The 27276-nt window shown below is 44.4% G+C and overlaps 1 protein-coding gene across 3 annotated transcripts in view; it reads left to right on the top strand.

Annotated features, from left to right (window-relative positions):
- Positions 1-27276, top strand: part of LOC143930729 (arsenite methyltransferase-like) — a 96220-nt gene that overhangs the window by 41173 nt on the left and 27771 nt on the right. For 2 of the 3 annotated variants that reach the window (XM_077455283.1, XM_077455281.1), the window contains exon 10: positions 7830-7940. In XM_077455283.1, coding sequence (XP_077311409.1) covers positions 7830-7940 — 111 coding nt within the window. Of the gene's footprint in view, positions 1-7829; positions 7941-8026; positions 8074-27276 lie in introns of all 3 variants that reach the window. The other variant, XM_077455282.1, reaches the window with a different exon arrangement.

The following is a 27276-nucleotide window of genomic DNA, read 5'->3' on the forward strand; positions in this document are numbered from 1 at the left end:
TCCGCATGTGAATTTAGGGTTGATCCAGGGTGTGTTTCCTGTTGAGATCATAAGCAACAAAATGCTAGAGCTCAGGATATAGGTGTGGGTTACAGACAAAGGGGACAAAGATGTATGTAAAATGTCCAGGATTAAGGGTTAGCAAAAAGTTCAAGAAGTGTGTCATAACATAAGGGAACAAAGAACATAAGAAACAAGTGCATTACCACAAAAAGTCACTAGATGGCAGCATGTGAACTAAATATAAAAGTCCATAGAAAATGGTTAAGAAACAATCGCCATACTTTCTATGCCCCGTTGGGGCTGCTCACTCCCCGTCTGGCATGGTAAATGTCACTATATACATCAGATAGGTAGTTATGCAACTGCAAATAAGAAACAGTGTAATTTGCTAGATGTCTTAAAGACCCGAAAGACATAAAGAACATGCATATAATGCAATAACAATAACTTTTAATTTAAGGCTTCAAGTTATGTCAACTAAAGTTCAAGACACTTTCTTCTTGAAGTCACAGGTAGGATCCAGCAGCATAGGCAAACAAGTTCATTCTCCAAAGAGTAAGAGCAGAATAAGTTCCGTGATAGGTCTGATGAAAGTCTTTACAGTCCCTTATTTTGAAACCTTCACCTCCCCTTTACATACTTTACCGTCTTCACTAGGAACACTCTTTACAATAAGTCCCATGGGCCATTCGATTCTTTCAGCTTGCTGGTCCTTAAGTAGAACAAGATCCCCAACTTATATGTTAGGGTTCAGCCGTTGCCATTTCCTGCGTCCCTGCAGATTAGAAAGATACTCCATCTTTCAACGATTCCAAAAGCAGTTGGCGAGGTGTTGTACTCATTTCCACTGATCATAGCACAGATTTCCATCTTTAAAGTTTCCAGATGGAACAGGAACAGACACAAGCTTCTGGGTAAGAAGAGTAGATGGGTTAAGGATAGTTGGGATCTCTGGGTCTTTGGACACTGGAACTAGAAGACTGAAGACATCAGCTGTGGTTTCTTCTAGATGATCTAGCAGGAATTCAGGACGTGTTAAGCAAGAAGAATTTTCAAAGATACTTGCAGGCACTGGCCTGGTGGCATGGTTAATTTCAGATGGAGCATAATGCCATTGTTCAGATTTAGATGATTTCCTGATTCTCTCTACACAGTTGCTGACATAGACATAGAAACGTTTAGTCTGGTTGTAGATGTAGCCCAGAACAACTTTGCTGTCTGTTAAGAATCTGAAGTCATCTATCTGAATGTCTAGCTCACGCAGTATGAAATATGCTATTTGCTAGCACAGTCCCAGAAATTTCAAGCATGGGAATCGTGTATTCAGGCTTAGGTGCTAACTTCGCTTTCCCAAACAGAAACCCTATGTGGACTTGATTAGAAGAATCTCTTCCTTGATGTAAGTGACAGCTGCTATGGCCTCAGTAGATGCATCTGAGATGATGTGAAGCTCTTTCCTCTGACTTGTGGTAAGGGAGGCAGAAGTGTAGCAGCGTGGTGTACGGATTCCATCTAAGGCATGTAGAGATTGTTTCCAGGACTCCCACTTTGAAAACCGATCTATTGGTAGTGGAGTTGGTTTGGCATGATCATTGTAAAAAAATCCTTTTCATAAAGGCAATGAAATAGTCCTTCATTTCAGGCCTGTTCTTTAGTGTTTGTTAAAGTGAGTTGAATCTGGATATAGCCTTTTCATTATTGGTTGGGAGTTTAACCCTTGCGGCACGAAGAGGTAATGGTGCAATCCAGCTGTTAGACTCATCCTGGAAGAACTCTTTGTCCATTATTTTGATGAACTCTCTGTCTTTGACTGACAAGGCTATTTTGTTATCATCGCTTGTAGTACAAAACAATGTGGTACCTAGGTTGTCATCACAAAGGTTAGGAGTGACATCAGGTATTGGATGATGTCAAGAGACTTCTCTTTTACTTCGTAATGGCAAGGGCACTGTTTGAAGTTGGATGCACGTTCGTTTCCTAACATGTAAGTTTTGAAGGAGTCGATCTAGGATGGCGTACGCATTCTATCCAAGCATACGTCGCCCATTATTACCCAGCCTAGATCAAGTTTTTGTGCATAAGGGGCATCATCAGGTGCATTGCACTGCTTGCGTACTTTGTGTACTCTGAGAATGTCTCTTCCTAGCAAGATCAAGATTTCAGCATTCATGTCCATTGCAGGAATTTCCTCAAGTGAGGATGGTGATATGCAGCTTCTGGAATAGGAATTTTTTCACTTTCACCTGGTAACTGGTCACACTCAACTAATGTTGGTAGGGGTATGCCCTCTCCCTTAATGACATGAGAGACCATGAACCCATTGGCCTGTCTAGCAAAGGTCTCTTCATGACCAGAACAGGTTCTGAGAGTATACAATGATGCATGTCCCTCTATCCCAAAGATCTCAAAGAATTTAGGCTTAACCATGGATCTGTTGCTCTGTTCATCTATTATGGCATACATCCTAATAACTTCCTCGGGTTGACTTGACTAGGCATATCTTAGCACAGTGTAGCACTGACCCCCAAAGGAACGGCTTAAATTTTCTGGGCTTACCGATTACCTCCTCCAGCTCGTAACTCATCGTTCTTGTCTAGGGGTTCCCAGGGTTGATAGCCCAGTAACTGCAGAGACCACACTTGAATTCCTTTTTAGGATTTTTATTTGCATAAAACAGTTAAACAGAACTCAGTCTCTCAATTGGCAATAGAGGGTATAAGGATGAAGTATAGCTCAGGTACTTTGAAACTGCTGACTTCAATAAAAGTCTCTCTTTACATAATCCAGGGAATAGCCACTCGCCACTTGGATTCTTTAACTATTGGATAGATCCTTGTTTATGGATGCTAGCAGCCAACAAGTAATTTCAGCTTAGCAAAGTCTCTGCCACAGACTTGGTTGAAAACTTAGTTGCAAACGGAAGGATAGAGGTAGGAACTTTCTTACTGTATCAGAATCTTGCAGCCGGTCCGGCGATACAGTAAGAAATGCAGATTCAATTAGTATCCTTAACAGCTCAGCTTCCAGGCTCTTACCGAGCAGCCAGCCTTGTGCGTGGCCCTCTTACTGCAGAGTCCTCCCCTGGTTGCATGTCGAGCTGCTGTGCCTCTCCAAACCCGAGACGGCACCGGAACACCTTAGAATCCTCCTTCCAGTTACTATGCCTCGGACTAGCCAGTTCCGAGGCTCGGAAACGGAAGGATCCGCACCCCAGGCCATGAGGGCACCTGGGGGCTGGTCAGGAGGACCAGGACCATGGAGTCAGCAACAACTTTGGGACTGGAATCCAGAACCACGTTACTTCAGCACCTTAAGTTCCCTCTCCCAGAATACACAGCGGAACCAACGCACCCACTGATTGGCTCCAAGAGAGAGATCGGTACCCAATGCGTCCTACCAGACTGCGTTCTAATGCCTCTCACAGGTGCAAACCCCACCTGTGACCAGGCAGAACCTTGATACAGCCCAGCCAAACTGATGCCAAAACATAATTTCACACAATTAACCCCAAAACTCAACTACAGTTTTGGGCAAAAACTAAATTTACATACATAGCGGGTACTCATCAGGAGCACCGGCGCTACAACAGTATTTGTGATCTAAGCCTTCTCCACAGCTTCTGTGCATGAAGAAGAAACGTTAGCTGTGGCTGGAGCATGACCTTGTTGCTCCCCGCCATGACTTGAGGCAGGGCTGGAGGTAGGAGGCTGCTGTGAATTGTCTGAGGGTGGGCCCATATGCATAGCTGTAACATGTCTGTCGCTACTGCATTCTGTGCATTTGATGACAACTTTATAGTCTTTAGGAAAATGTTCATAACAAGCACAGCACCTGTAGCACATTCCAAGTTTCTGAAGAATCTCCCTGCGTTCTTGTAACGCCTTTGTCCTAAGCCCACGGCATTTATTTAGAGGGTGAGCAGTGGCGGCCCGTCCATAAGGGGCGCCGCCCCCCCCCCCCCCCCATGCAGTAAAAAAAATAAAAAATATTTAAGCATGTCCCTTTTAAAAGATAAAAAAATGTAAAAAAAAATTCCTTCTGTGCACTGTGTCCTGGCACCGGGCGCAGTGCAATATGGGAAGTGCCACGTCTGTGCAATCACAAGATTGCAGACGAGGCACTTCATTTGCCCCAAAAAAATCACTCTGTGGCACAACCCAACCCCCCCCCCCCCCACCGGTCCCCCTCAACAACTTGTTTTTTTATTGTAATTCAATTTCTTCTCTGCTATAAAACATATATTGTTAAATCTTCCTTGACAGGCTTTGTGAGCAAGGATTTCGAATATTTAAATTCCAAATGTATGGTATGATTGTTCTTCTATATTAGAAAGTGGCTCACCAATCATACAGGTTGCAGAATTCAGATATGTATGATTTACAGGTTGCAGAATGCAGTTATGTGCGACTTACAGGTTGCAGAATGCAGATATGTGCGATTTACAGAATGCAGATATGTGCAATTTACAGGTTGCAGAATGCAGATTTGTGCAATTTACAGGTTGCAGAATGCAGATATGTGCGATTTACAGGTTGCAGATATGTGCGATTTACAGGTTAAAAAATATGTGCAATTTACAGGTTGCAGAATGCAGTTATGTGCGATTTACAGGTTGCAGAATGCAGATATGTGTGATTTACAGTTTGCAAAATGCAGATATGTGCGAGTTACAGGTAGCTTTAGTAGAGCCCTGTGTATAATGTGCAGCCTGGTATATGATGTGCAGATCCCTGTGTATAATGTACAGCCTGGTATATGATGTGGATTCTATAAGGGGTGTGGCTCATGAGAAGTGGGATGGGCCAAATGTGGAGGGGCGGGGTCTTGTGCCCCTCCCATCCTAAAACTTCACCAGCTGCCACTGAGGGTGAGGTTTTTTGTGAATAGGGCACTGATGATTAGGGTCTTTATCTCTGTCACTCGAATCAATCTGGTGAGCAGGAGAGGATACGGGTGGTGAGATGTCTGTCCTTTTAACAAATATTGCTCTATTAACCACTTGACCACTGGGCACTTAAACCCCCTTCCTAACCAGACCAATTTTCAGCTTTCTGTGCTCCCACAATTTGAATGACAATTACTCAGTCATGCAACACTGTACCCATATGAATTTTTTGTCCTTTTTTCCCCCTTTTTTGTAGCTTTCTTTTGGTGGTATTTAATCACCGCTGGGTTTTTTATTTTTTGCACTATAAAATAAAAAAGACTGAACATTCTGTAAAAAAAATGCATTTTCTTTGTTTCTGTTATAAAATTTTGCAAATTAGTAGTTTTTCTTCATAAATTTTGGCCAAAATGTATACTGCTACATATCTTTGGTAAATATATATGGTCTTTGTGAAAGTTATAGAGTCTACAAGGTATGGTGCCAATCACTGAAAACTGATCACACCTGAAGTTCTCATGGCCTATTGCATTTCTTGAGACCCTAACATGCAAGGAAAGTACAAATACCCCCCAAATTACCCCTTTTTGGAAAGTATACATTCCAAGGTTTTTAGAAAGGGGCATGGTGAGTTTTTTGAAGTTGTAATTTTCTCCCACAATTCTTTGCAAAATCAACATTTTTCCCCCTCCTCCCTTTAACCCTGAGGGAGGGGGGGGGGAGGTGGACCTCCTATCACAATCTGGATTAGCAGCAAGTGCTATCATAATGGGGATTTTAATTATCCAGATATAGACTGGGCGGAGTAAACCACACATTTGTCTAAGGCTTGCCAGTTCCCAAATGTCTTGCAGGACAATTTCATGGGTAGCCGCACCTAAATGTCTTGCAGGACAATTTCATGGGTAGCCGCACCAACTAGAAACAAAGTGTTACTAGACCTACTGATTACCAACAATACAAACCTGATCACGGATGTGGAACTATGGGGTAATTTAGGAAACAGCTATCACAGGTCAATTGGCTTCAGTATAAATCACACAAATAAGAAACATAAGGGGAATACAAAGACACTGAATTTCAAGAGTCAATTTTCCTAAACTATGAGCCTTGCTAGAATGCATAAATTGGGATAAATCTTAGGAAAAAAGAACACGGAGGAGAGATGAGTTCACTTTAAGAGCATATTAAATAAGGACATAAACCAGTGCATCCCATTGGGTAATACATTTAAAGGAGTGAACAAAAGTTCTGGATAGCTTAACTCCAATGTAAAAATGCATATAAAAAAATGGAAGAGGGCATTCAAAAAATACAAGGTTGAGGGATCATCATCAGCATTCAGACTTTATAAAGAATGCAACAAGAAATATAAGGGTACAATTAGGGCGGCTAAGATAGAACGCGAAAGACACATAGCGGAGGAGAGCAAAAAAAAAAAATCCCAAGAAATTATTTAAGTATGTAAACAGTAAAAAAGGGAGAACAGACCATATTCGCCCCATAAAGAATGAGGAAGGACATCTGGTTACTAAGGATGGGGAGATGGCGAAGGTATTGAATTTATTCTTCTCCTCAGTCTTCACGAGGGAATCGGGGGGGCTTCAGTAACCAAAACTGCAGTGTTTATCTTCATGACACATCACAGGAAGCACCCTCATGGCTAACAGAGGACAGAATTAGAATTAGACTTGGGAAACTTAACATTAATAAATCACCAGGACCAGATAGCTTGCACCCGAGGGTACTTAGAGAACTCAGTCAAGTAACTGCCAGACCATTGTTCCTAATTTTTTACTGACAGTCTACTGACTGGAATGGTACCAGCGGATTGAAGAAAAGCCAATGTACCACCAATATTTAAAAAGGGCACAAAATACATCTCTGGGAATTACAGGCCAGTTAGCCTAACATCAATAGTATGCAAACTCTTGGAGGGGATGAGATGAGACAACATTTTAGTAATGAAAACAGTATAATCAGTAATCAGCATGGATTCATGAAGAATTGTTCTTGCCAAACCAATCTATTAACCTTCTATGAGAAGGTGAGTTGCCATCTAGATAAAGGAAGGCCCGTAAACGTGGTGTATCTGAATTTTGCAAAAGCATTTGCCACAGTTCCCCATAAATGATTACTGTACAAAATAAGGGTGAGTACATGGATTTAAAACTGGCTACAAGGGCAAGTTCAGAAGGTGGTGATAAATGGAAATACTCGGAATGGTCAGGGGTGGGTAGTGAGGTCCCCCAGGGTTCTGTGCTGGGACCAATCATATTTAATTTGTTCATAAACGACCTGGAGATGGGGTAAACAGTTCAATATTTGTATTTGTGGATGATACTAAGCTAAGCAGGGCAAAAACGTCTCCGCAGGATGTGGAAACCTTGCAAGAAGATCTGAACAAATTATACTGTCCAGTTCGGGGCACCAGTCCTCAGGAAGGATGTAGTGGAAATTGGAGTGAGTACAAAGAAGGCCAACACAGCTAATAAAGTGTCTGGAGGATATTAGTTATGAGGAAAGGTTGTGAGCACTGAACTTCTTCTCTCTGGAGAAGAAACGCTTGAGAGGTGATATGATCTCAATTTGCAAATACCGTACTGGTGACCCCACAATAGGGATTCAACTTTTTTGCGGAAGGGAGTTTAACAAGACACGTGGTCACTCATTAAAATCAGAAGAAAAGAGGTTTAACCTTTAAACTACATAGAGGGTTCTTTACTGTAAGAGCAGCAAGGATGTAGAGTTCCTTTCCACAGGCAGCAGTCTCAGCGGGGAGCATCGATAGTTTAAAAAAACGATTAGATAAGCACCCGAACGACCACAACATACAGGGATATACACTGTAATACTGACATATAATCACACACATAGGTTGGTCTTGATGGATTGTGTCTTTTTTCAACCTCACTTACTATGTAACTATATGCTTTCTCAGGAAGGACAAGCTGTTGAAGTGGATGAGGAGCTATATGGAATTCTGAAAAATTCTCGGTTTGGGAATTATTTTTCATTTCAGCCTCACAATATCGTGTCGGAATCTAAAAAGGTAAGGTACATTTTCACAGTTTACTTTTGACATAGAGTGCTCTGCACATTTCAGACATTCTTGTCCTGTTCTCCTGACACATTTAGATGCAGAGATTTCATGGAAACCTACAAGGCTTTGGTGCAGCTTCGGGGTAGGGTCTCATCATATTAAATACAAAAATGTCCAGTCTACCATTCGGACATTCATTTTTAGATTTTTTTTCCACAGGAAACTACAATAATTTTGGTGCAATTTTTTTCTGTATTTTTTCTAGTTTTTTTTTTTTTACCATTTATTAAATATAAAATGTTTTTATGAAAAAAAAAAAAAAAAGCCAAACTTTAACCGCTTCAGCCCCGGAAGATTTTATCCCCTTCCCGACCAGAGCACTTTTTGTGATTTGGCACTTTGTCGCTTTAACTTTCAATTGCACGTTTGTGCGACGTTGCACCCAAATAAAATTGAAGTCCTTTTTTTCCCCACAAATAGAGCTTTCTTTTGGTGATATTTGATCACCTCTGCGTTTTTTATTTTTTGCGCTATAAGCAAAAAAAGAGTGACAATTTTGAAAAAAAAGTTTTTTTTTTTTAACTTTTTGCTATAATAAATATCCCCCAAAAATATATAAAAATATATATTTTTTCCTCAGTTTAGGCCGATATGTATTCTTCTACATTTTTTTGGTAAAAAAAAAAAAAATTGCAATAAGCGTATAGTGATTGATTTGCGAAAAAGTTATAGCGTCTACAAAATAGGGCATAGTTTTATGGCATTTTCATTATTCATTTTGTTTTTACTAGTAATGGCGGCGATCTGCAATTTTTATCAGGACTGTGACAATATGGCGGACACGTTGGACAATTTTGACACATTTTTGGGACCACTGGCATTTTTACAGCGATCAGTGCTATGAAAATGCATTGATTACTGTAAAAATAGCACTGGCAGTGAAGGGGTTAACCACTAGGGGGCAATCAAAGGGTTAATGTGTTCCCTATTGTGTATTCTAACTGAAGGGGAAGGGGACTGTGCTGGAGAGATGACAGATCGCTGTTCATACTCTTTATACGATCTGTCTGTTCTCCCCTCATTGAACCGGAATCTGTGTGTTCATACACACAGATCCTGGTTCTCCTGTGTGGCCCGAGCGATCTCTGGAGCCCAGCGGTGATCACAACCACCAGGCACTCGCATCGGCTCTGTGGGCAAGCAGGGGGAAGACACGCGCCCTCAAGTGGTCACAGGCGAAGCAACGTCACATAACTTCGTTTTGCCCAGTCGTGCCATTGCCATGGTCGGCAAGTGGTTAAGAGACCCCTTTTCACTTATTATCTAGTTACATAGTTTGTAAGGTTGAATAAACACCAGTACATCCAGTTCAACCTGTGTGGGTCTGTATATGTATTTTGGTCTCTACCACTTCCTATATACCTGTATACATATGCCCATGTACATTGTGTTCACTAATGCCGCATACACATGTATCAGACTATCCGGCGGACTTAGTCTGGCGGACAAACCGCCGGACTTTCCGAACGAGCTAACTGCCCACACACGGTACTTTTGCGGCGGACTAGGTACGGTGGACTATCCGCCGTACTTTTGAAATGAACGCGCCTCTGGGACTGTGACATCATAATGGGCGGGGACATCATCTGGTGATGTCTCTATAGGAGTCGCCGCACGCCGCGTGTCCTGTCATAGTTACCGGAGACAGCGACGAGGCAACCTCTCCAGAAGAGAAGAACAGAAGACGGCAAAAGCGGCAGCGGCGACAGAAGACCGGGCCACCACTTGAAAAGAGCTAGAACAAGGCGCGGTGGCCCGGCAATAAGAACCGAAGAGGGGGACAAGACCCCTGAAGTCAGAAAAAGAGGGCGGCAGCGAAGAAGAAAGCCGGGCTCCTCCACTAGTAAAAGAGCTAGCAGAAGATAGCGGAGGAGTCCAGCGAGAAGACCCCCGAAGACGGAAGAAGACCCCCGGAGCTGTGCAATAAACTATTTTAACCCTTGTGTGTTGTGTTTTTTTTTTTTTTACATTTTTTTCACAGGTGAGTGGGTAGGGGTACATTGTACCCCATACTCATTCACATAGGGTGGGGGGGCTGGTATCCGGGGGAACCCTTATTAAAGGGGGCTCACGGATTCCGATAAGCCCCCCGCCCGCAGACCCCGACAACCAATGGCCAGGATTGTCGGGAAGAGGCCCTTGTCCTCATCAACATGGGGACAAGGTGCTTTGAGGTGGGTGGGCTGTGCGGCCCCCCCTTCCCCAAGGCACCCCCCATATCGAGGGCACGTGGCCTGGTACGGCTCAGGAGGGGGGGGCGCTCGCTTGTCCCCCCCCTTTCCTGGCCGGCCGGGTAGCATGCTCGGATAAGGGTCTGATATGGACCTAGGGGGGACCCCCACGCCGTTTTTTCGGTCGTAGGGATTCCCCTTTAAATCCATACCAGGTGAAGGAGGCGTCGCTGGTCCCAGCTACCTGGAGATGCGCTCAAAATGAGCTGACTTTTCTCCGGGCAGGAAAAGTCCATTCATTTCGAAAGTACGGCAGACTGGCACACACACGGCCATACTGTCCGCCAAAATGGGAGTCCGGCAGACAGATTGATGTGCAAAACTCCAATCTTAGTCCGCCGGACTTTTGGGTAAAAAAATTCCGCCAGAGCCTACACACAGGCGGATTGTCCGGTGGACAATGTTTGGTCGTGTGTACGCGGCATAAGATGCACATCTAAAAGTTTTTTTAAATTATCAACACTTCCCGCTGACACCACTGATTGTGCAAGGGAGTTCCACATCCTAGTAGTAAAAAACAAAACAATCATATGCAGTTTAAAGTTCAACCGCTTAACCAGTTGCCGACCAGCGCACGCCGTTGTACGTCGGCAGAATAGCATGGGCAGGCAAATGGGCGTACCTGTATGTCCCTTTAAATTTGCCGCCCTGCCACCGGGAGCGCGCCGCTGGCGGCGAGCTCCCGCGCTGGTCAGGACCCCAGCGTGTCCAGTCGCGGGACCCGCGGACTCGATCGCCGCGGGCATACCCGCGATCGTCTCACGGAGCAGCCGAATGAAGAAATTCCGTTGTAAACAGCATTTCTCCATTCTGCCTAGCAACTAGTAACGCTGATCTCTGCTCCATGTGATTGGAGCAGAGATCAGTGTTCACTAAATTAAAGCCCAGCCCCCAACAGTTAGTAACACACCCCTAGGAACACTTAACCCCTACACTACCACCCACTGGTTAACCCCTTCATTGCCAGTGTCATTTACACAGGAATCACTGCATTTATATAGCAGTGATTGCGGTATAAATGACAATGGTCTCAAAAATGTGTCAAAAATGTCCAATATGTCCGCCATAATGTCGCAGTCACAATAAAAATCGCTGATCGCCACCATTACTAGTAAAAAAAAAAAATATTAATAAAAATGCCATAAAACTATCCGCTATTTTGTAAACGCTATAAGTTTTGCGCAAACCAATCAATAATTGCTAATTGCGATTTTTTTTTTTTTTTTTTACCAAAAATATGTAGAAGAATACGTATCGGCCTAAACTGAGGAAAAAAATGTTTTTTTTATATATTTTTTGGGGATATTTATTATAGCAAAGAGTAAAAAATATAGATTTTTTTTCAAAATTGTGGCTATATTTTTGCTTATAGCGCAAAAAAAAAACGCAGAGGTGATCAAATACCACCAAAAGAAATCTCTATTTGTGGGAAAAAAAGGATGCCAATTTTGTTTGGGGGACACTTTGTACCAGCACGCAATTGTCAGTTAAAGCGATGCAGTGCCGAATCGCAAAAAGGGGCCTGGTCCTTTGGCTGCAAATTGGTCCGGGGCTTAAGTGGTTAAACTGCTTCTTGTCCAGCTACATACATTGAGTGGCCGCATATCTTATCATATTTGAGCCACTTGAGACTGAATAGTTTCCTCCCTTTGCTAGAATCACCATTGAGGTATTTGTATATTTCCGTCATATCTCCTCTTAAGTGTCTCTTCTCCATAGTTTAAAGTGATATAAAAGGATTGTGTTTTTTTTAAATAACATAAATGATATACTTACCTGCTCTGTGAAGTGGTTTTGCACAGAGCAGCTCCAATCCTCCCCTTCTCAGATCCCCTGCTGGCTTCCCTGGCTCTTCCCTCCTTTTGAGTGCCCCCACAGCAAGCATGGGATTTAACTTCATGTGGAAGCGATACAAGCGGCTGTGAAGCCACCAATCACTTCCACACCCACTGTTGCGATGCAGGCTCGGTGAAGTCATGGCGGGTTTCGGACCTTCATCGGCTAAGCTTCTCTCCTGTGCACAGACCAGGAAGTGATGTGTATGATGCCACTTCCTGATGGAACACAATGTCACTGCTGATGGAACACGATCTGCTGGGGAGTACAGGGGAGACAACCAGGGTCTAACAGACCCCAAATGTCTCATAAAGAGAACCTTTTACCTATATGCTATCACATAGGGGACCAATAGCTGCCTACAGTTGTACTCATAAGTTTACATACCCTGGCAGAATTTATGATTTCTTGGCCATTTTTCAAGAGAATATGAATGATAACACAAAAACATTTCTTTCACTCATGATTAGTGTTTGGCTGAAGCCACTCATTATCAATCAACTGTGTTTACTCTTTTTAAATCCTAATCACAGAAACTACCCAAATGACCCTGATCAAAATTTACATACCCTGGTGAATTTGGCCTGATAACATGCACACAAGTTGACACAAAGGGGTTTGAATGACTATTAAAGGTAATCATCCTCACCTGTGATCTGTTTGCTTGTAATTAGTGTGTGTGTGTGTATGTGTGTGTGTGTGTGTGTATATATATATATAAAAGGTCAATGAGTTCTAGACTCCTTGCATCTTTCATCCAGTGCTGCACTGACGTTTCTGGATTCTGAGTCCTGGGGAAAGCAAAATAATTATCAAAGGATCTGCAGGAAAAGGTAGTTGAACTGTATAAAACAGGAAAGGGATATAAAAAGATATCCAAGGAATTGAGAATGCCAACCAGCAGTGTTCAAACTCTAATCAAGAAGTGGAAAATGAGGGGTTCTGCTGTTGAAACCAAATCATGGTCAGGAAGACTAACTACAATTTTTAGGCACAACTGCCAGGAAAATTGTTTGGGATGCAAAGAAAAACCCACAAATAACTTCAGGTGAAATATAGAACTCTGTATGAAAAACATGTGGTGTGGCTGTTTCAAGATGCACAATAGGGAGTATGGTAAAGAAAGATAGGCTGCATGGTCAAGTATCCAGGAGAAAGCCATTACTACCCAAATACCACAAAGTATCCTGCTTACAATATTACAATACCATCCATCTTATAATATGCCATACAGCACAGAGAGAAGCCTCAAACCTTCTGGCACAAAGTCAAAATTTAGCTTTTTGGCCACAACCATAAACACTACATTTGGAAAGGAGTCAACAAGGCCTAGGATGAATGGGAGACCATTCCTACTGTGAAACACGGAGGTGGATTGATGAGGTTTTGGGGATGTGTGAGCTACAAAGGCACAAGAAATTTGGTCAAAATTGATGGCAAGATGAATGCAGTATGTTATCAAAAATTACTGGAGGAACATTTGCTTTCATCAGCCAGGAAACTGTGCATGGGACGTACTTAGACATTCCAACATGACAATGATCCAAAACGCAAGGCTAAGTTGACCTGTCATTGGCTACAGCAGGTTAGGTTCTGGAGTCGCCATCTCAGTCTCCTGACCTCAATATCATTGAGCTACTTTAGGGAGATCTCACACATGCAGTTCCTGCAAGACAGGCCAAGAATTTACAGGAACTGGAGGCTTTTTGCCAAGAGGAATGGGCATCTTTACCATCTGAGAAGTTAAAGAGCCTCATCCACAAATAACACAAAAGACTTCCAGCTGTCATTGATGTTAAAAGGGGGCAATATATGGTATCAAGAACTGCGGTATGTAAACTTTTGATCAGGGTCATTTGGATAGTTTTTGTTGCCATTATGATTTAAAGAGTTAACACGGTTGATTGATAATAAATGACTTCAGCCATACACTAACCATTAGTGAAAGAAAAGTTTTTGTGTTATCATTCATATTCTCAGAAAAATGGCCAAGAAATCATAAATTCTGCCAGGGTAAGTAAACTTATGAGAACAACGGTATGTGATAGCAATAAAGTCATGTTAAAAAAAAAAATAAAAAAATGTTTTAAACATTTAAAGCGGAGTTCAACTCAAAAGTGTAACTTCCGCTTTAAGCACTCCTCGCCCCCTTACATGTCACATTTGGCATGTAATTTTTTTGGAGGGGGGAGTAGGTGCTTAGTTTTGAGTGGGACTTCCTGTCCTACTTCCTGCTTCTGACTATGGGTCACCTAGGCGACTCCTCCTCTCCCCCTAGGCGGCCCCTCCCTCTCAGCAATCTCCTGGGACATGTGACAGGTCCCAGAAGATTGCCTGTCCACTGGGAGAGCGCAGTGCGACTTGTGCATGCCGGGCCGTGAAGCCGCAAGCTGTCACAGCCGGGTGCCCACAGTTTCAATGGAGGTCCCGCAGAGAGGAGCGAGGCTCCATGTGGCCGCATCGCTGGACCATGGGACAGATGAGTGTCTGTTTATTAAAAGTCAGCAGCTAAACTTTTTGTAGCTGCTGACTTTTAATAAACAAAAAAAAGCTTGGAACGTCGCTTTAAAGAGACATAAAAAAAAAAGAAAAAAAGCTTTAGACTTCCCGTCCCTCCCTACACACATATTGTGTTGGGCACCTACATAGGAAAACTGCAATTGGCCTACATGTGTTAGATGTCACTGTGCATGTCGGAGTGAGATCAATAATTTGGTTTTTCACTGTTTCACACGTGCACGCAATTTTAAGGTCTGACATGTTGGGCATCTCTTTACTCAGTGCAACCTCATATTTTATATTTGACAATAAAATGGTTAATAATTTGCATTTACATTGGTTCAGAAAAGAATCACCATCTTTTAAAATCACATTTTGTTGCTTTGCAGCCTGAAATAAAAATTTTTTCCAGCTGTATTTACACAGTGCAACATATAACAACCAAATGAAAGATATAACACCAACATGCCTGTGTCTGTCTTTATTTCAGGCTGCAAAGCAACAAAATGTGATTATTAGGGATGAGCCGAACACCCCCCGGTTCAGTTCACACCAGAACTTTCGAACGGACCGCAAATTCGTGCGAATTTTAGAACCCCATTGAAGTCTATGGGACTCGAACGTTCGAAATACAAAGTGCTAATTTTAATGGCTAATATGCAAGATGTTGTCCTAAAAAGGGTTTGGGGACCTGGCTCCTGCCCCAGGGGACATGGGTCAATGCCTAAAATGTTTTTAAAAACTGTGTTTTTTTTTGGGAGCACTGATTTTAATGACGATTAAAGTGAAAAATAAAAAGTGAAATATTCCTTTAAATATCGTGCCTTGGGGGTGTCTATAGTATGCCTGTGAAGTGCCACATGTTTCCCATGTTTAGAACAGTCCCTGCACAAAATGACATCTTATGCCCCGTACACACGAGCGGACTTTTCAACATCCAAAGTCCGAAGGACCGAGTCCGTCAGACTATCCGATCGTGTGTGGGCTGCAACGGACTTTTGATTCGCCAAAGTCTGACGGACTTTAGAAATGAAGCATGCTTCAAATTTTCCCGACGGAACTCCGCCGGACCCGGTCCCCTTCGAAAACTCCGCTCGTGTGTATGCTACTCCGACGGACTAAAACCGACGCTAGGGCAGCTATTGGCTACTGGCTATGAACTTCCTTATTCGAGTCCAATCGTACGTCATCACGTTCGAATCCGTCGGAGTTTAGTGTGATTGTGTGTGGCCAAGTCCGTTCGGCCGAAAAGTCTGTCAGAACTCCGTCGGAATTCCAGCAGAACTCCGACGGAACTCCTTTGGAAGTCTGTCGGACTTAAGTCCGCTCGTGTGTACGGGGCATAACAGAAAAAAAGTAATTTTAAAACTGCTTGCTGTTTTAATGTAATATCTGGTTCCGGCAATATGGATGAAAATCATTGAGAAAAATGGCATGGGTAGCCCCCCTGCCCATTACCAGCCCCTTTGGGTCTTGCACGGATATTAAGGGGAACCCCGTACCCATATTAAAAAAAGGAAAGGCGTGGTGCCCCCAGGCCCTATATACTCAGAACAGCAGTAAACAGGCGGTGCAAACAAGACAGGGACTGTATAGGTTTGTTGAGTTAAGTAGAATCTGTTTGTAATTTTGAACTGGTACATTTTTAAAGTGTAGCTCCAGTCAAAAAATCTATTTTTAAGCTTTTTGGAAAACATAGGGAAGGGTTATCACCCCTGTATAATTTGTTTTGCTGTCCGTCTTTTTTCATATCACTTCCTGTTGTTTCCTTCCGTTTGCAAGTAGGAGACGTTTGTAAATTGGATGTTTGAAAGTAGGGGCCTGCCCTATATGCTCCGCAGAAATGGCGGAACAAGGTGTTGGTGTTGCCACAACATTGTAAGCCCTCAAAGTGACTCTTGGTGGGCGCTGGAGCGCCCTGCTGTGAACGATTATATCAAGAATTGTAATTACATGCCATTGTTGAACAGTGGTAGAAAAATTGGGCCTTTGGTGGTTGTGGTGCTGGCGCTGGTGCCACAACACTATAAGTCCTCACAGTTACTCACGGTGGGCACAGGAATGAGCCCTGCTGCAAAGCATTGCTTCAAAAATTGTAATTAAATGCCCCTGTTAAACAGGGGCTGAAAAATTGGGCCTTAGGCACTGGTGCTGGTGCCACGACACTGCAACCTCTCCCATATACTCTAGTTGTAGTGCAGGAATGATCCCTGCTGCAAAGCATTGCATTAAAAATTGTAATTAAACGCCCCTGTTAAACAGGGGCAGTAAAATTGGGCTGGTGGCATCACCCAGAACCAAAAATGTTCTTCCAAGATATCAGCGGAGGAGGAAGAGGATAGACAGTCAACATAACAGGACAGTCACTCAGTATCAGCATAGGCAGTCTTGAAGGAATGTGATATTTCAAAAAAAAAAAATTTGGTTACATCAGCTTCAGGTGCTTGGTAGCTGTGGGTGATCCAAGACTGATTCATCTTTATGAAGGTCAGTCGATCAACCGAGTCGGTGGACAGGTGCACCCTGTGATCAGTAACAAAGCCACCAGCAGCACTGAAGGTGCGTTCCGAAAGAACGCTGGATGCAGGACAGGCCAGTAGCTCAACTGCATAATGTGCAAGCTCTGGCCAGTGATCCATCCTCAAGACCCAGTAAGCCGGAGGATTTTCAGTGGGAAAGGTGTCCAAGTCTGACCTTGCCCCTAGGTATTCCTGTACCATGTAAATCAGACGCTGGCGATGGCTGCTGGAACCAATCATACCTTGGGGCTTGCGGACTAAAAAATTGTCTGAACGCATCGGTCAGACGGCCACCTTCTCCACCGCTCCTTCTGACCGATGCCTCAGCAACACGTTGTCCAGGACCAGGAGTTTGTAACCTCCCAGTCTCTGGGAACGCGTTGCACAGACCTTTCTGCAAGGCCTCCCGGAGATGTCTCTCTCTCATCCTCTGCTCCCTCTGCGACGACAAGATAAGATTGGCAACCTTACCCTTGTACCGTGGATCAAGGAGAGTGGCCAGCCAGTAATGGTCCCTCTCCTTGATCCGAAGAATACGAGGATCCTTCTGCAGGCTTTGCAGGATCAGGGAGGCCATGCAGCGTAGGTTAGCTGAGGCATTCGGTCCGGAGTAAGGACAACATGATCCGCAGCTACCTCCTCCCAGCCACGTACAAGTTCACGGGTTTCTTGGGACTGTAAATCATCCCTACAAGACTGCTGATGCTGAGTGCCAGCCTCCACCTCCATGCTGACACAATCATCCTCCTCCTCCTCCTCCTCCTCCTCCTCCTCCTCCTCCTCCTCGTCCTCGTCCTCGTCCTCTTCCTGTGTGATGGGTGGGACAGCAGGAACACTGTCTGGATAAAGGGGGCCTTGAGAGGCAAGGAAGTCCTGGTCTTCCTGCCTCTGTTCTGCCTCAAGTGCTCTGTCCATTATTCCATGCAGCATATGCTCCAACATGTGGACAAGAGGTACAGTGTCACTGATGCATGCACTGTCACTGCTCACCATCCTTGTGGCCTCCTCAAACGGTGACAGGACAGTGCATGCATCCCTGATCATGTCCCACTGGCGTGGTGAGAAAAAAACCGAGCTCCCCTGACCCTGTCCTGGTGCCGTAGTCGCACAGGTACTCATTGATGTCCCTCTGCTGCATGTGCAGCCACTGCAGCATGGCCAACGTTGAGTTCCACCTGGTGGGCATGTCACATATAAGGCGGTTCTTGGGCAGGTTCAACTCCTTTTGGAGCTCAACCAGCCGAGCACAGGCATTAAATGATCGGCGGAAATGCACACAGACTTTCCTGGCTTGCTTCAGGACATCCTGTAAAGTCCAAGTACCTGCCCAAGAACCGCTGCAGCACCAGGTTAAGGACGTGAGCCACACAGGGCACATGGGTCAGTTGTCCCTGTCGGAGGGCAGAGAGGAGGTTGGTGCCATTGTCGCAAACTACCAATCCTGGCTTAACCCCACGTGGCGTCAACCACCTCTCGGCCTGTCCCTGCAGAGCTGACAAAATATTTGCCCCAGTGTGGCTCCTGTCCCCCAAACAAACCAATGCAAGCACCACATGGCATAGTTTTGCCTGCGTACTTGCGTAGCCCCTTGAACGTCTACGGAGCACTGCTGGTTCCGAGGACAGAGCACTGGAAGAGGCCATGGAGGAAGAAGAAGAGGAGGGGTGGAGGAGAGAGGTGTGTCACAACCAGTAGTAGCATTTTGAAGGCGTGGTGGCGGAACAACCTCCAACACTACTGCACCTTGTCCTGCATCCTTCCCAGCTGCCAGAAGAGTGACCCAATGGGCAGTGAAAGACAGGTAACGTCCCTGTCCATATACTGATGATAGGGGCGCTAGAGCAAATATAAATATCAAAAGAATGTGAAAATTTGACAATCAAATGATATCCACCATATTACAAAAATGCAATAAACAAAAAAATTACAACCAAAATATAGTGAAATACAATAGTAAATAAAGTCCCAGTTGGGTGATGACACCAAAAGGAAAAAAAAAAACTTAAATAAATATAACTCCAAAGTCCAAAACAGTGATTTTTTCATTGAAAAATTCCTTCTGAATCCATAAATCAAAAAAACTGCTGGAATCTTCTATAACGTAATGAAACGTCCCTTCACCAAAAACTTATGGACATAGAAACAACACCCCACTTGTGAAGATAAAGATGTCTTCTTACCAGATGCTGTTGACTACTTTAATTAAAAAGATAGTCAAATAGGCTTATGCAGGTTGATTCCCTGCTCACATGGAATAAGGTGGACCTCGTATGGACAGAAGCTTCTCCTCATAGACTCAGATAGGTCATAAAAAAAAGCCAAACAAAAATCCATAGCGTAACACCGTTTAATAATAAAAATAAATAAAAAAACTTAAGGCCAAATGGCTGCTTACATATGTCGGTGCCCAACCTGGCACTGGGGCTGCTTGCTTAAAACAAACGTTTCGTAATGGATACGTAGTTCCTCGTGGTATAGGCGTGCGTTCCACCAAAGGGCAGCCGATAACCAAAGATGACCGGAACTAGACGTAAACGAACGTGACTGGATACCGCCTCGATGTACGTTTCGTTTGACACGTCATCAGGAAGCGTACCCAGTCACAAAGTCAGCGTTCTTTATAGTGTCTCGATTAATCCGTAGACCAATCGAGAAGTACTTAATTTAATACGCAGCCTCAGTCCCACTTAAGGCTAACAACAATAATGGTTCATTAAAACATAACTAGCATTTAAAACATATTAACCCAAAAACGAAGGGATGAATGGTATATGCTAGAAATGGGAAGTGAAAAAAATATGATTAGAAAAATACGCATATAATAATCCAATGGAGATGTCCATTGGAAAAAAAGGGGATAAGTGGCTTGTAATTTACAAATTGACCACTAGATGTCACTCTATAGTATGGACATTTTCTACCATTTATAAGACAAAAAAGAGGAATTTTTTCTGATTAGTAATTATAATATTTCTAATAGAAATTATATAAAATTCTTAAATATATTATTGCCATTACCCAAAATATGTCCGACACTATCTCTGGCTAACAGATGTGAGGAAAAACCAACAAAGCCCACATTATAGACCAGAAAAAAACGCCAAATAAATTCTAAAAATAGAGAAATGGCAGAAAATGCCTAGACGCAAGAAATACAAGGAACTTTTCAATCATTGGACAAAAAACAATTTAAATCGAGCTCTATGTTCATTCCTAGAGGCTGCATAGTTTTTAAATTGTATATCCACTTCGTTTCGTTCTTTGATATTTCCCTTTTCAAGTGGGTTCCTCTCCAATGTTTTGAGATCTTATCAATCCCGTAAAATTTACAGAGTGAAGGATCGCTATCGTGATGTGTTTTAAAATGTCTTGACACGCTATGGTTGGGAAATCCTTTCTTAATATTTGTAAGATGTTCATTAATTCTAATTCTTAGCTGTCTAGTAGTTCGACCTACATACTGCATGGAACAGGGGCATTCCAGCACATATGTTACATGATCTGAGTTACACGTAATTAGTGGTTTGATTTTATACTCCAGCTTAGTGACTTGTGATTGAAACTGAGTAATCTTCCTTGATGAACCGGGTCCTCTGGTGGTCTTGCAGGCTTTGCATCTCAAGCAATAATGGAAGCCGGATCCATCAAGGAAGGTTACAAGTTTTTTAGGGGGGTCAGGGACATTACGGGCTAGTTGGTTTCTCAAACTCGGTGCCCTTCTATAGATAAATTTGGGATTCTGTGGAATAATTTGAGAAACCAACTAGCCCGTAATGTCCCTGACCCCCCTAAAAAACTTGTAACCTTCCTTGATGGATCCAGCTTCCATTATTGCTTGAGATGCAAAGCCTGCAAGACCACCAGAGGACCCGGTTCATCAATGAAGATTACTCAGTTTCAATCACAAGTCACTAAGCTGGAGTATAAAATCAAACCACTAATTACGGGGTCAGGGACATTACGGGCTAGTTGGTTTCTCAAATTATTCCACAGAATCCCAAATTTATCTATAGAAGGGCACCGAGTTTGAGAAACCAACTAGCCCGTAATGTCCCTGACCCCCCTAAAAAACTTGTAACCTTCCTTGATGGATCCGGCTTCCATTATTGCTTGAGATGCAAAGCCTGCAAGACCACCAGAGGACCCGGTTCATCAAGGAAGATTACTCAGTTTCAATCACAAGTCACTAAGCTGGAGTATAAAATCAAACCACTAATTACGTGTAACTCAGATCATGTAACATATGTGCTGGAATGCCCCTGTTCCATGCAGTATGTAGGTCGAACTACTAGACAGCTAAGAATTAGAATTAATGAACATCTTACAAATATTAAGAAAGGATTTCCCAACCATAGCGTGTCAAGACATTTTAAAACGCATCACGATAGCGATCCTTCACTCTGTAAATTTTACGGGATCGATAAGATCTCAAAACATTGGAGAGGAACCCACTTGAAAAGGGAAATATCAAAGAACGAAACGAAGTGGATATACAATTTAAAAACTATGCAGCCTCTAGGAATGAACATAGAGCTCGATTTAAATTGTTTTTTGTCCAATGATTGAAAAGTTCCTTGTATTTCTTGCGTCTAGGCATTTTCTGCCATTTCTCTATTTTTAGAATTTATTTGGCGTTTTTTTCTGGTCTATAATGTGGGCTTTGTTGGTTTTTCCTCACATCTGTTAGCCAGAGATAGTGTCGGACATATTTTGGGTAATGGCAATAATATATTTAAGAATTTTATATAATTTCTATTAGAAATATTATAATTACTAATCAGAAAAAATTCCTCTTTCCTGGTGCCTCCATGGCAGCATACCTGTGACAAGCTCCGCCTTGGCTCCTCCCTCAGGACTAGTGAATATTATAAAAGAAAAGGTTAGTACAGCCCCCGCATTCTCCTTTTTTTCCTCATACCTCATGGCAGTGAATCCTGGTCGGCGTCCTTACCTTCTGCATTCGGCAGCGTCCGTCCGGGTTCAAGCCTCTCCCGGACGCAGTTCCTTCTCTTGGGCAGCTAAATGCGCTTATAAGGTTGGAAGTCCCTTCTGTAGGATCTTTTGGGACAAGCAGTTTGTCTCTTAAGTAAGAGCTTTACCTGCAGTATGGGCATTCAGGCTCCAGTCTATGGCAGCAGAGGTAGCAGCTTTGCTCTGTCCCTGAGGTTTGTTTTTTCCCTCCAGTCTCATCTGTCCTTCCTGTTTGTCACTCCCAGACTCACTAGGGGCCGCGCGCGGCGAGTCTGTGTCATTTTATAATAGTCTAGCGTTCCCGCCGTCGTCTGCGCATGCGCCAGCGGGTTGTATGTTTCGACGGTCAGTTTTGACGTTCGGTGCGTGTGCGGTAGCGTCGGAAGCTTCGGCGGCCATCTGTTTTGAGGGCAAATGGTTCTTTTTGCCCTCAGAGTGTCAGAGGAGGAGCTTTAGCACGACATCACTTCCCCTCCTCCTATTTATTTCCCCAGCAGCACAAGTGAAATGCCTGTGGTCAACAAGAGAATTACACTTTAGAGTTCCAGGCTATTCCCACCCCTGTTAAGGTAAGGCATGTTTTAAATGCATTTGTTTTTGTACATGTGATCATCCGAATATATTGGTATAGCTCTGATGGAATGTCTCTTTTTCACTTAAAAAGAATTAATTTATTAATATATTAAATTATTTAAATCGGAGCCTCCAAAAAAAAAAAAAAAAAAATATATATATAAAAAATGGATTTAAAAAAAAAAAAAAAAAAACACAAAACACAACACACAGTAACGGGGGGTGGGAATCGTCACTTTTGTAGGCAAATTCCCTTCTTTTCCGTGAATCAGCGCACGACGGGTTGACGCCTTTTCCTCTGACTCTTTCCTAGCCGTTACCTCTGCTAAGCCGCCTAAACATGAGCCTTTCGCCGCCCGCTCAAGATCCTACTCTACTTCCAAGGTAAGGACCTACGCCCAGGTAAGTTTAAAAAAAAAAAAAAAAAAAAAAAAAAGAGTGCACTAAGGACGATACTTTTGTATTTCAGTCCTGTACGCCAGAAGACGTCTAAGAAGACCTCAAGGCGATATGGAGATGACGATGATGATTCCTGTCACAGCAGAGACAGGTCACCCAGACATGGGCATTACAGAAGCGGCAGGAAAGCTTCAGCTAAGAGGCGCCGTCATTCGCGCTCCCCGAGACCTAGACCTACCAGATGTCAGGCCTGCGGAGGCTCCCCACTTCCGGACAAACTAATTTGTCGAGATTGCCTTAGAGACTATGCAGCAGACAGAGAGTCTGAGAGCCTACAGGTGGCAGATCTCCTTAAAAAGGCAGTAAAAGACTCCCTTACGGAATTGGTCGCTATAAGGCCGACACAACAACCGGCATCTCCTCCTCAGGAGCTGATGGCTGAGGCCTCCATTCCTGGTCCATCCACCAGTGGAAGTGGTCGTCTGTTCCCTCCCTCCTCCTCTAAGCATAAGGACGAAATGGCCATTTCAGAGGATTCCTCAGATGACACAGATGCCTCTGGCTTTGCCTTTGCCATGGTCCAGCCCTATGTGCAGGCCGTTAAACAAGCAATCGGTTGGGAGGATTCCAACGTGGAGGTCAGGAAGTCCAAATCATACTTCCCCTTCCTTAAGCGCCAGATCTCCTTCTTCCCTCTTATGGAGGAAATCAGGGAGGTGATCGAGGAAGAATGGGGGAGGACAGACAAAAGACTTTCCACCAATCGATTGGGAAAATTATACCCTCTCTCCGAGGCAGATTCCAAAATGCTGGACGGCCCGCCGGTGGTAGATGCCGCAGTGGTAAGGCTGGCCAAGAACGTCACTTTACCCCTAGATGATTCAACCTCCTTCAAGGACCCTCTGGATAGAAGGATGGACCTTGACCTTAAGAAGGCCTATCAGATGGCAGGATATGCCTGTAAACCTGCAATAGCTCTGACATCAGTGTCCAACGCACTACGCGTCTGGACAGATAATATAGAGTCGGCAATCCAACAGGATATCCCTAAAGAAGAGATAATAAGGGCATTGGATGAGCTGAAGCTCTCAGCCGACTTCATTGGAGAAGCCGCCATCGATTCCATTCGTTGCTCCGCAAGGGCAATGCTTCACACAGTAATGGCCAAAAGGGCACTGTGGCTAAAACCATGGGCAGCGGACGTTGCCTCGAAGCAAAATTGGTGCAAGATACCTTTTGACGGTAAAGCCTTGTTCGGGGAAAAACTCGACAAAGCCATCTCTCGGGTCACCGGCGGAAAGTCAGGCCTACTTCCTCAAGACAGGCGATCTAGACGTTTCAGATCCTCTGCACCAAGGTTCCAATATTCCAAAAATAGGGACTACCGACAATCAAGACAAGGGAAAGGCTTCAGGCACAACTGGAAGAGCACACAGTCTACGTTTCTCAAGTCCAGGAGGCAGAGGCCGGTACCTACCCCACAGGAGCCATCAAAATCTTTTTGACGCCAGGCCAGCCCAAGTGATCCCTGTGGGGGCCAGGTTGAAACAGTTCTCAAAGATTTGGGAACAAAAATGCAGGGATCCCTGGGTAGTTGCAACAGTCAAACACGGTCATTCCTGGTCCTTCCTAAACCAACCCCCCAAGGACTATTTTTCTCCGACAAGGGTGTCAAGATCTCCTCAAAAGGCGGAAGCTCTGAAGCGATTTCTTCTTTCCCTACAGGAACAACGGGCAGTAGTTCCAGTGCCTCCATCCGAGAGATTTTCAGGTTTCTATTCCACCCTGTTTCTAGTCCCCAAAAGAAACGGAGGGTGGAGACCTGTGATAGACCTAAAGAGGCTAAATCGCTACATTTTTCTGGAAAAGTTCAAGATGGAGTCTCTTCAGACGATCATTCGCGTAGTCCAACCAGGGGATTGGATGTTGTCAATAGACCTGCAAGACGCCTACTTACACATACCTATACTCCCTACGTTCCAGAAATACCTGAGATTTGCGGTGGGGCAAGTACATCTCCAATTTCGGAGCCTTCCGTTTGGCCTCTGCACGTCACCCTGAGTCTTTACAAAAACCCTGATTGCCATCATAGCACCTCTGAGAGAATTGGGGCTCCGGGTGTATCACTATCTGGACGACCTTCTACTCCTGGCGAAGAACCCAACCCAGTTATTAGAACACAGGGATATCCTGTTAACAACACTAGTGGATTTCGGTTGGAAGATAAACTACGAGAAAAGTCTTCTCTCTCCGACCCAAGAGATGGTCTATCTGGGAGCCCTGTTCAATACAATGAAAGGATCAGTGTCTCTCCCACCTCAGAAGGTATCTTCCATTATCCAACAGATGAAGAAGGTGAGCTCGAGATCCCACCTGACAGCCTCAAATTGTTTGAGCCTGATAGGTCGGATGTCATCATGCATCCCTATGGTCCCCTGGGCCCACTGGCATTTGAGACATTTTCAGCTGGAGTTCTTAAGAATGTGGAACAAACGATATCTATCCCAACCCATACACCTGACAACCCGGATGCTCAGGAGTCTACATTGGTGGATGAAGAGACAGTCGCTTCTGAAGTCTCGCCCGCTAGGGCATGTCGACTGGATCATAATTACTACCGATGCCAGCGCAGCTGGTTGGGGAGCACATTCCAACAAGACCTCAGTACAAGGGAGATGGTCCTTCAATGCAGCAGGCGTGGTGTCCAATGTCCTGGAGCTCAGAGCGGCCTATCTTGCACTGCTAGCCCTGGAGTTCGAGATTTCGGGCAAACCAGTTCTCCTCAGGATGGACAACAGGGCCGCGGTATCTTATGTGCACCGTCAAGGAGGAACGCGCAGCAGATCCCTCCTGAACGAGGTGGAGCCCATATTCCTCTGGGCCGAAAGGAATCTGAAGGACCTGAGGGCAGTCTATCTGCCCGGCCATCTCAACTCAAGGGCAGACAGCCTTTCCCGCAGGTTCGCAGACACCAACGAGTGGTCCTTACACCCGGAAATCTTCAACTGGATAATGATCCAGTGGGGGCCCCTCGAGCTAGATCTCTTTGCGACAGCATCCAACACCAAACTTCCAAGGTTTATCTCGAGATTTCCGCACCCCCAGGCGGAGGCAACAGATGCCCTATCAGCCCCGTGGGCATGCGATCGGGCCTACGCTTTTCCCCCACGGCCCCTCATACCGAGGTTCCTGTCAAGACTCGTGAGGGAGACATCGACGGTGATAGCGGTTCTGCCATACTGGCCAAGAAGGCCTTGGTTCCCTACGGCAATGGATCTGAGCACCAGTCCTCCAGTCAAAGTTCCAATAGTACCCCTCCTCCTGTCGCAAGGATGTCACACCCACCCAGATCCCCGCAGGCTGGACCTTCACATCTGGCAACTGAAAGGGAAAGGTTCCAATCCCTAGGGTGCTCCGACAAGGTGATCGCAACCCTGCTCAAGGCAAGAAAACCATCCACAAACAACATATATGATAAAGTATGGAACAACTTCAAGACCTTCATGCTTGATAGAAACTGTGATCCAGGTTCCCCTTCGTCATCTCAAATTCTTGAGTTCCTGCAGGCAGGCCTGGACCTGGGTCTTGCATTGAGTACTTTGAAGGTACAGGTGTCAGCGATCTCAGCAGCAACCAGTAGAAGATGGGCGGAGGACCCATTGTTAATCCAATTTTTTAAGGCCGTCAGGAAGATCAGACCACCGTCTAAACAATCTTTTCCCACTTGGGACCTTACGGTCATCCTGGAGTCCTTAGCCAATCCACCCTTTGCCCCTTCGGACTCAATATCACTCTGGAACCTAACTTTAAAATTAGCCTTTCTGATAGCCATAACCTCCGGCAGGCGGGTGTCAGAGCTCCAAGCTTTGGGAGCAGATCAGGATCATATTATTTTTTACCCAGATAGAGTGGAACTTAGAACAATACGAGGGTTCATTCCCAAGGTCGCTTCATCCTTGAGCATGTCAGAACCCTGGGCACTCCCAACATTTTCTGAACAGGACTCTGTCACTCTTCATGAATTAGACATCGCCTCCACTCTGAAATGCTATCTCCAAGCCACAGCTCCATTCCGGGCTTCCATCAGACTGTTCATAATTCCCTGGGGAAAACATAAAGGAAAGGAGGCATCAGCCAGAACGATCGCTTCATGGATCGTCAAACTCATCCACAAGGTGTACAGGACAAAGGGACTAGAGACCCCTTCAGCGGTCAGGGCGCACTCCACAAGAGCGGTCTCTGCCTCTTGGGCGGCAA

This window comes from Lithobates pipiens, unplaced genomic scaffold (assembly GCF_037356315.1).
Source record: "Lithobates pipiens isolate NorthernLeopardFrog02 unplaced genomic scaffold, aLitPip1_a1.2 Scaffold_25, whole genome shotgun sequence".
Taxonomy (NCBI): Eukaryota; Metazoa; Chordata; class Amphibia; order Anura; family Ranidae; genus Lithobates; species Lithobates pipiens.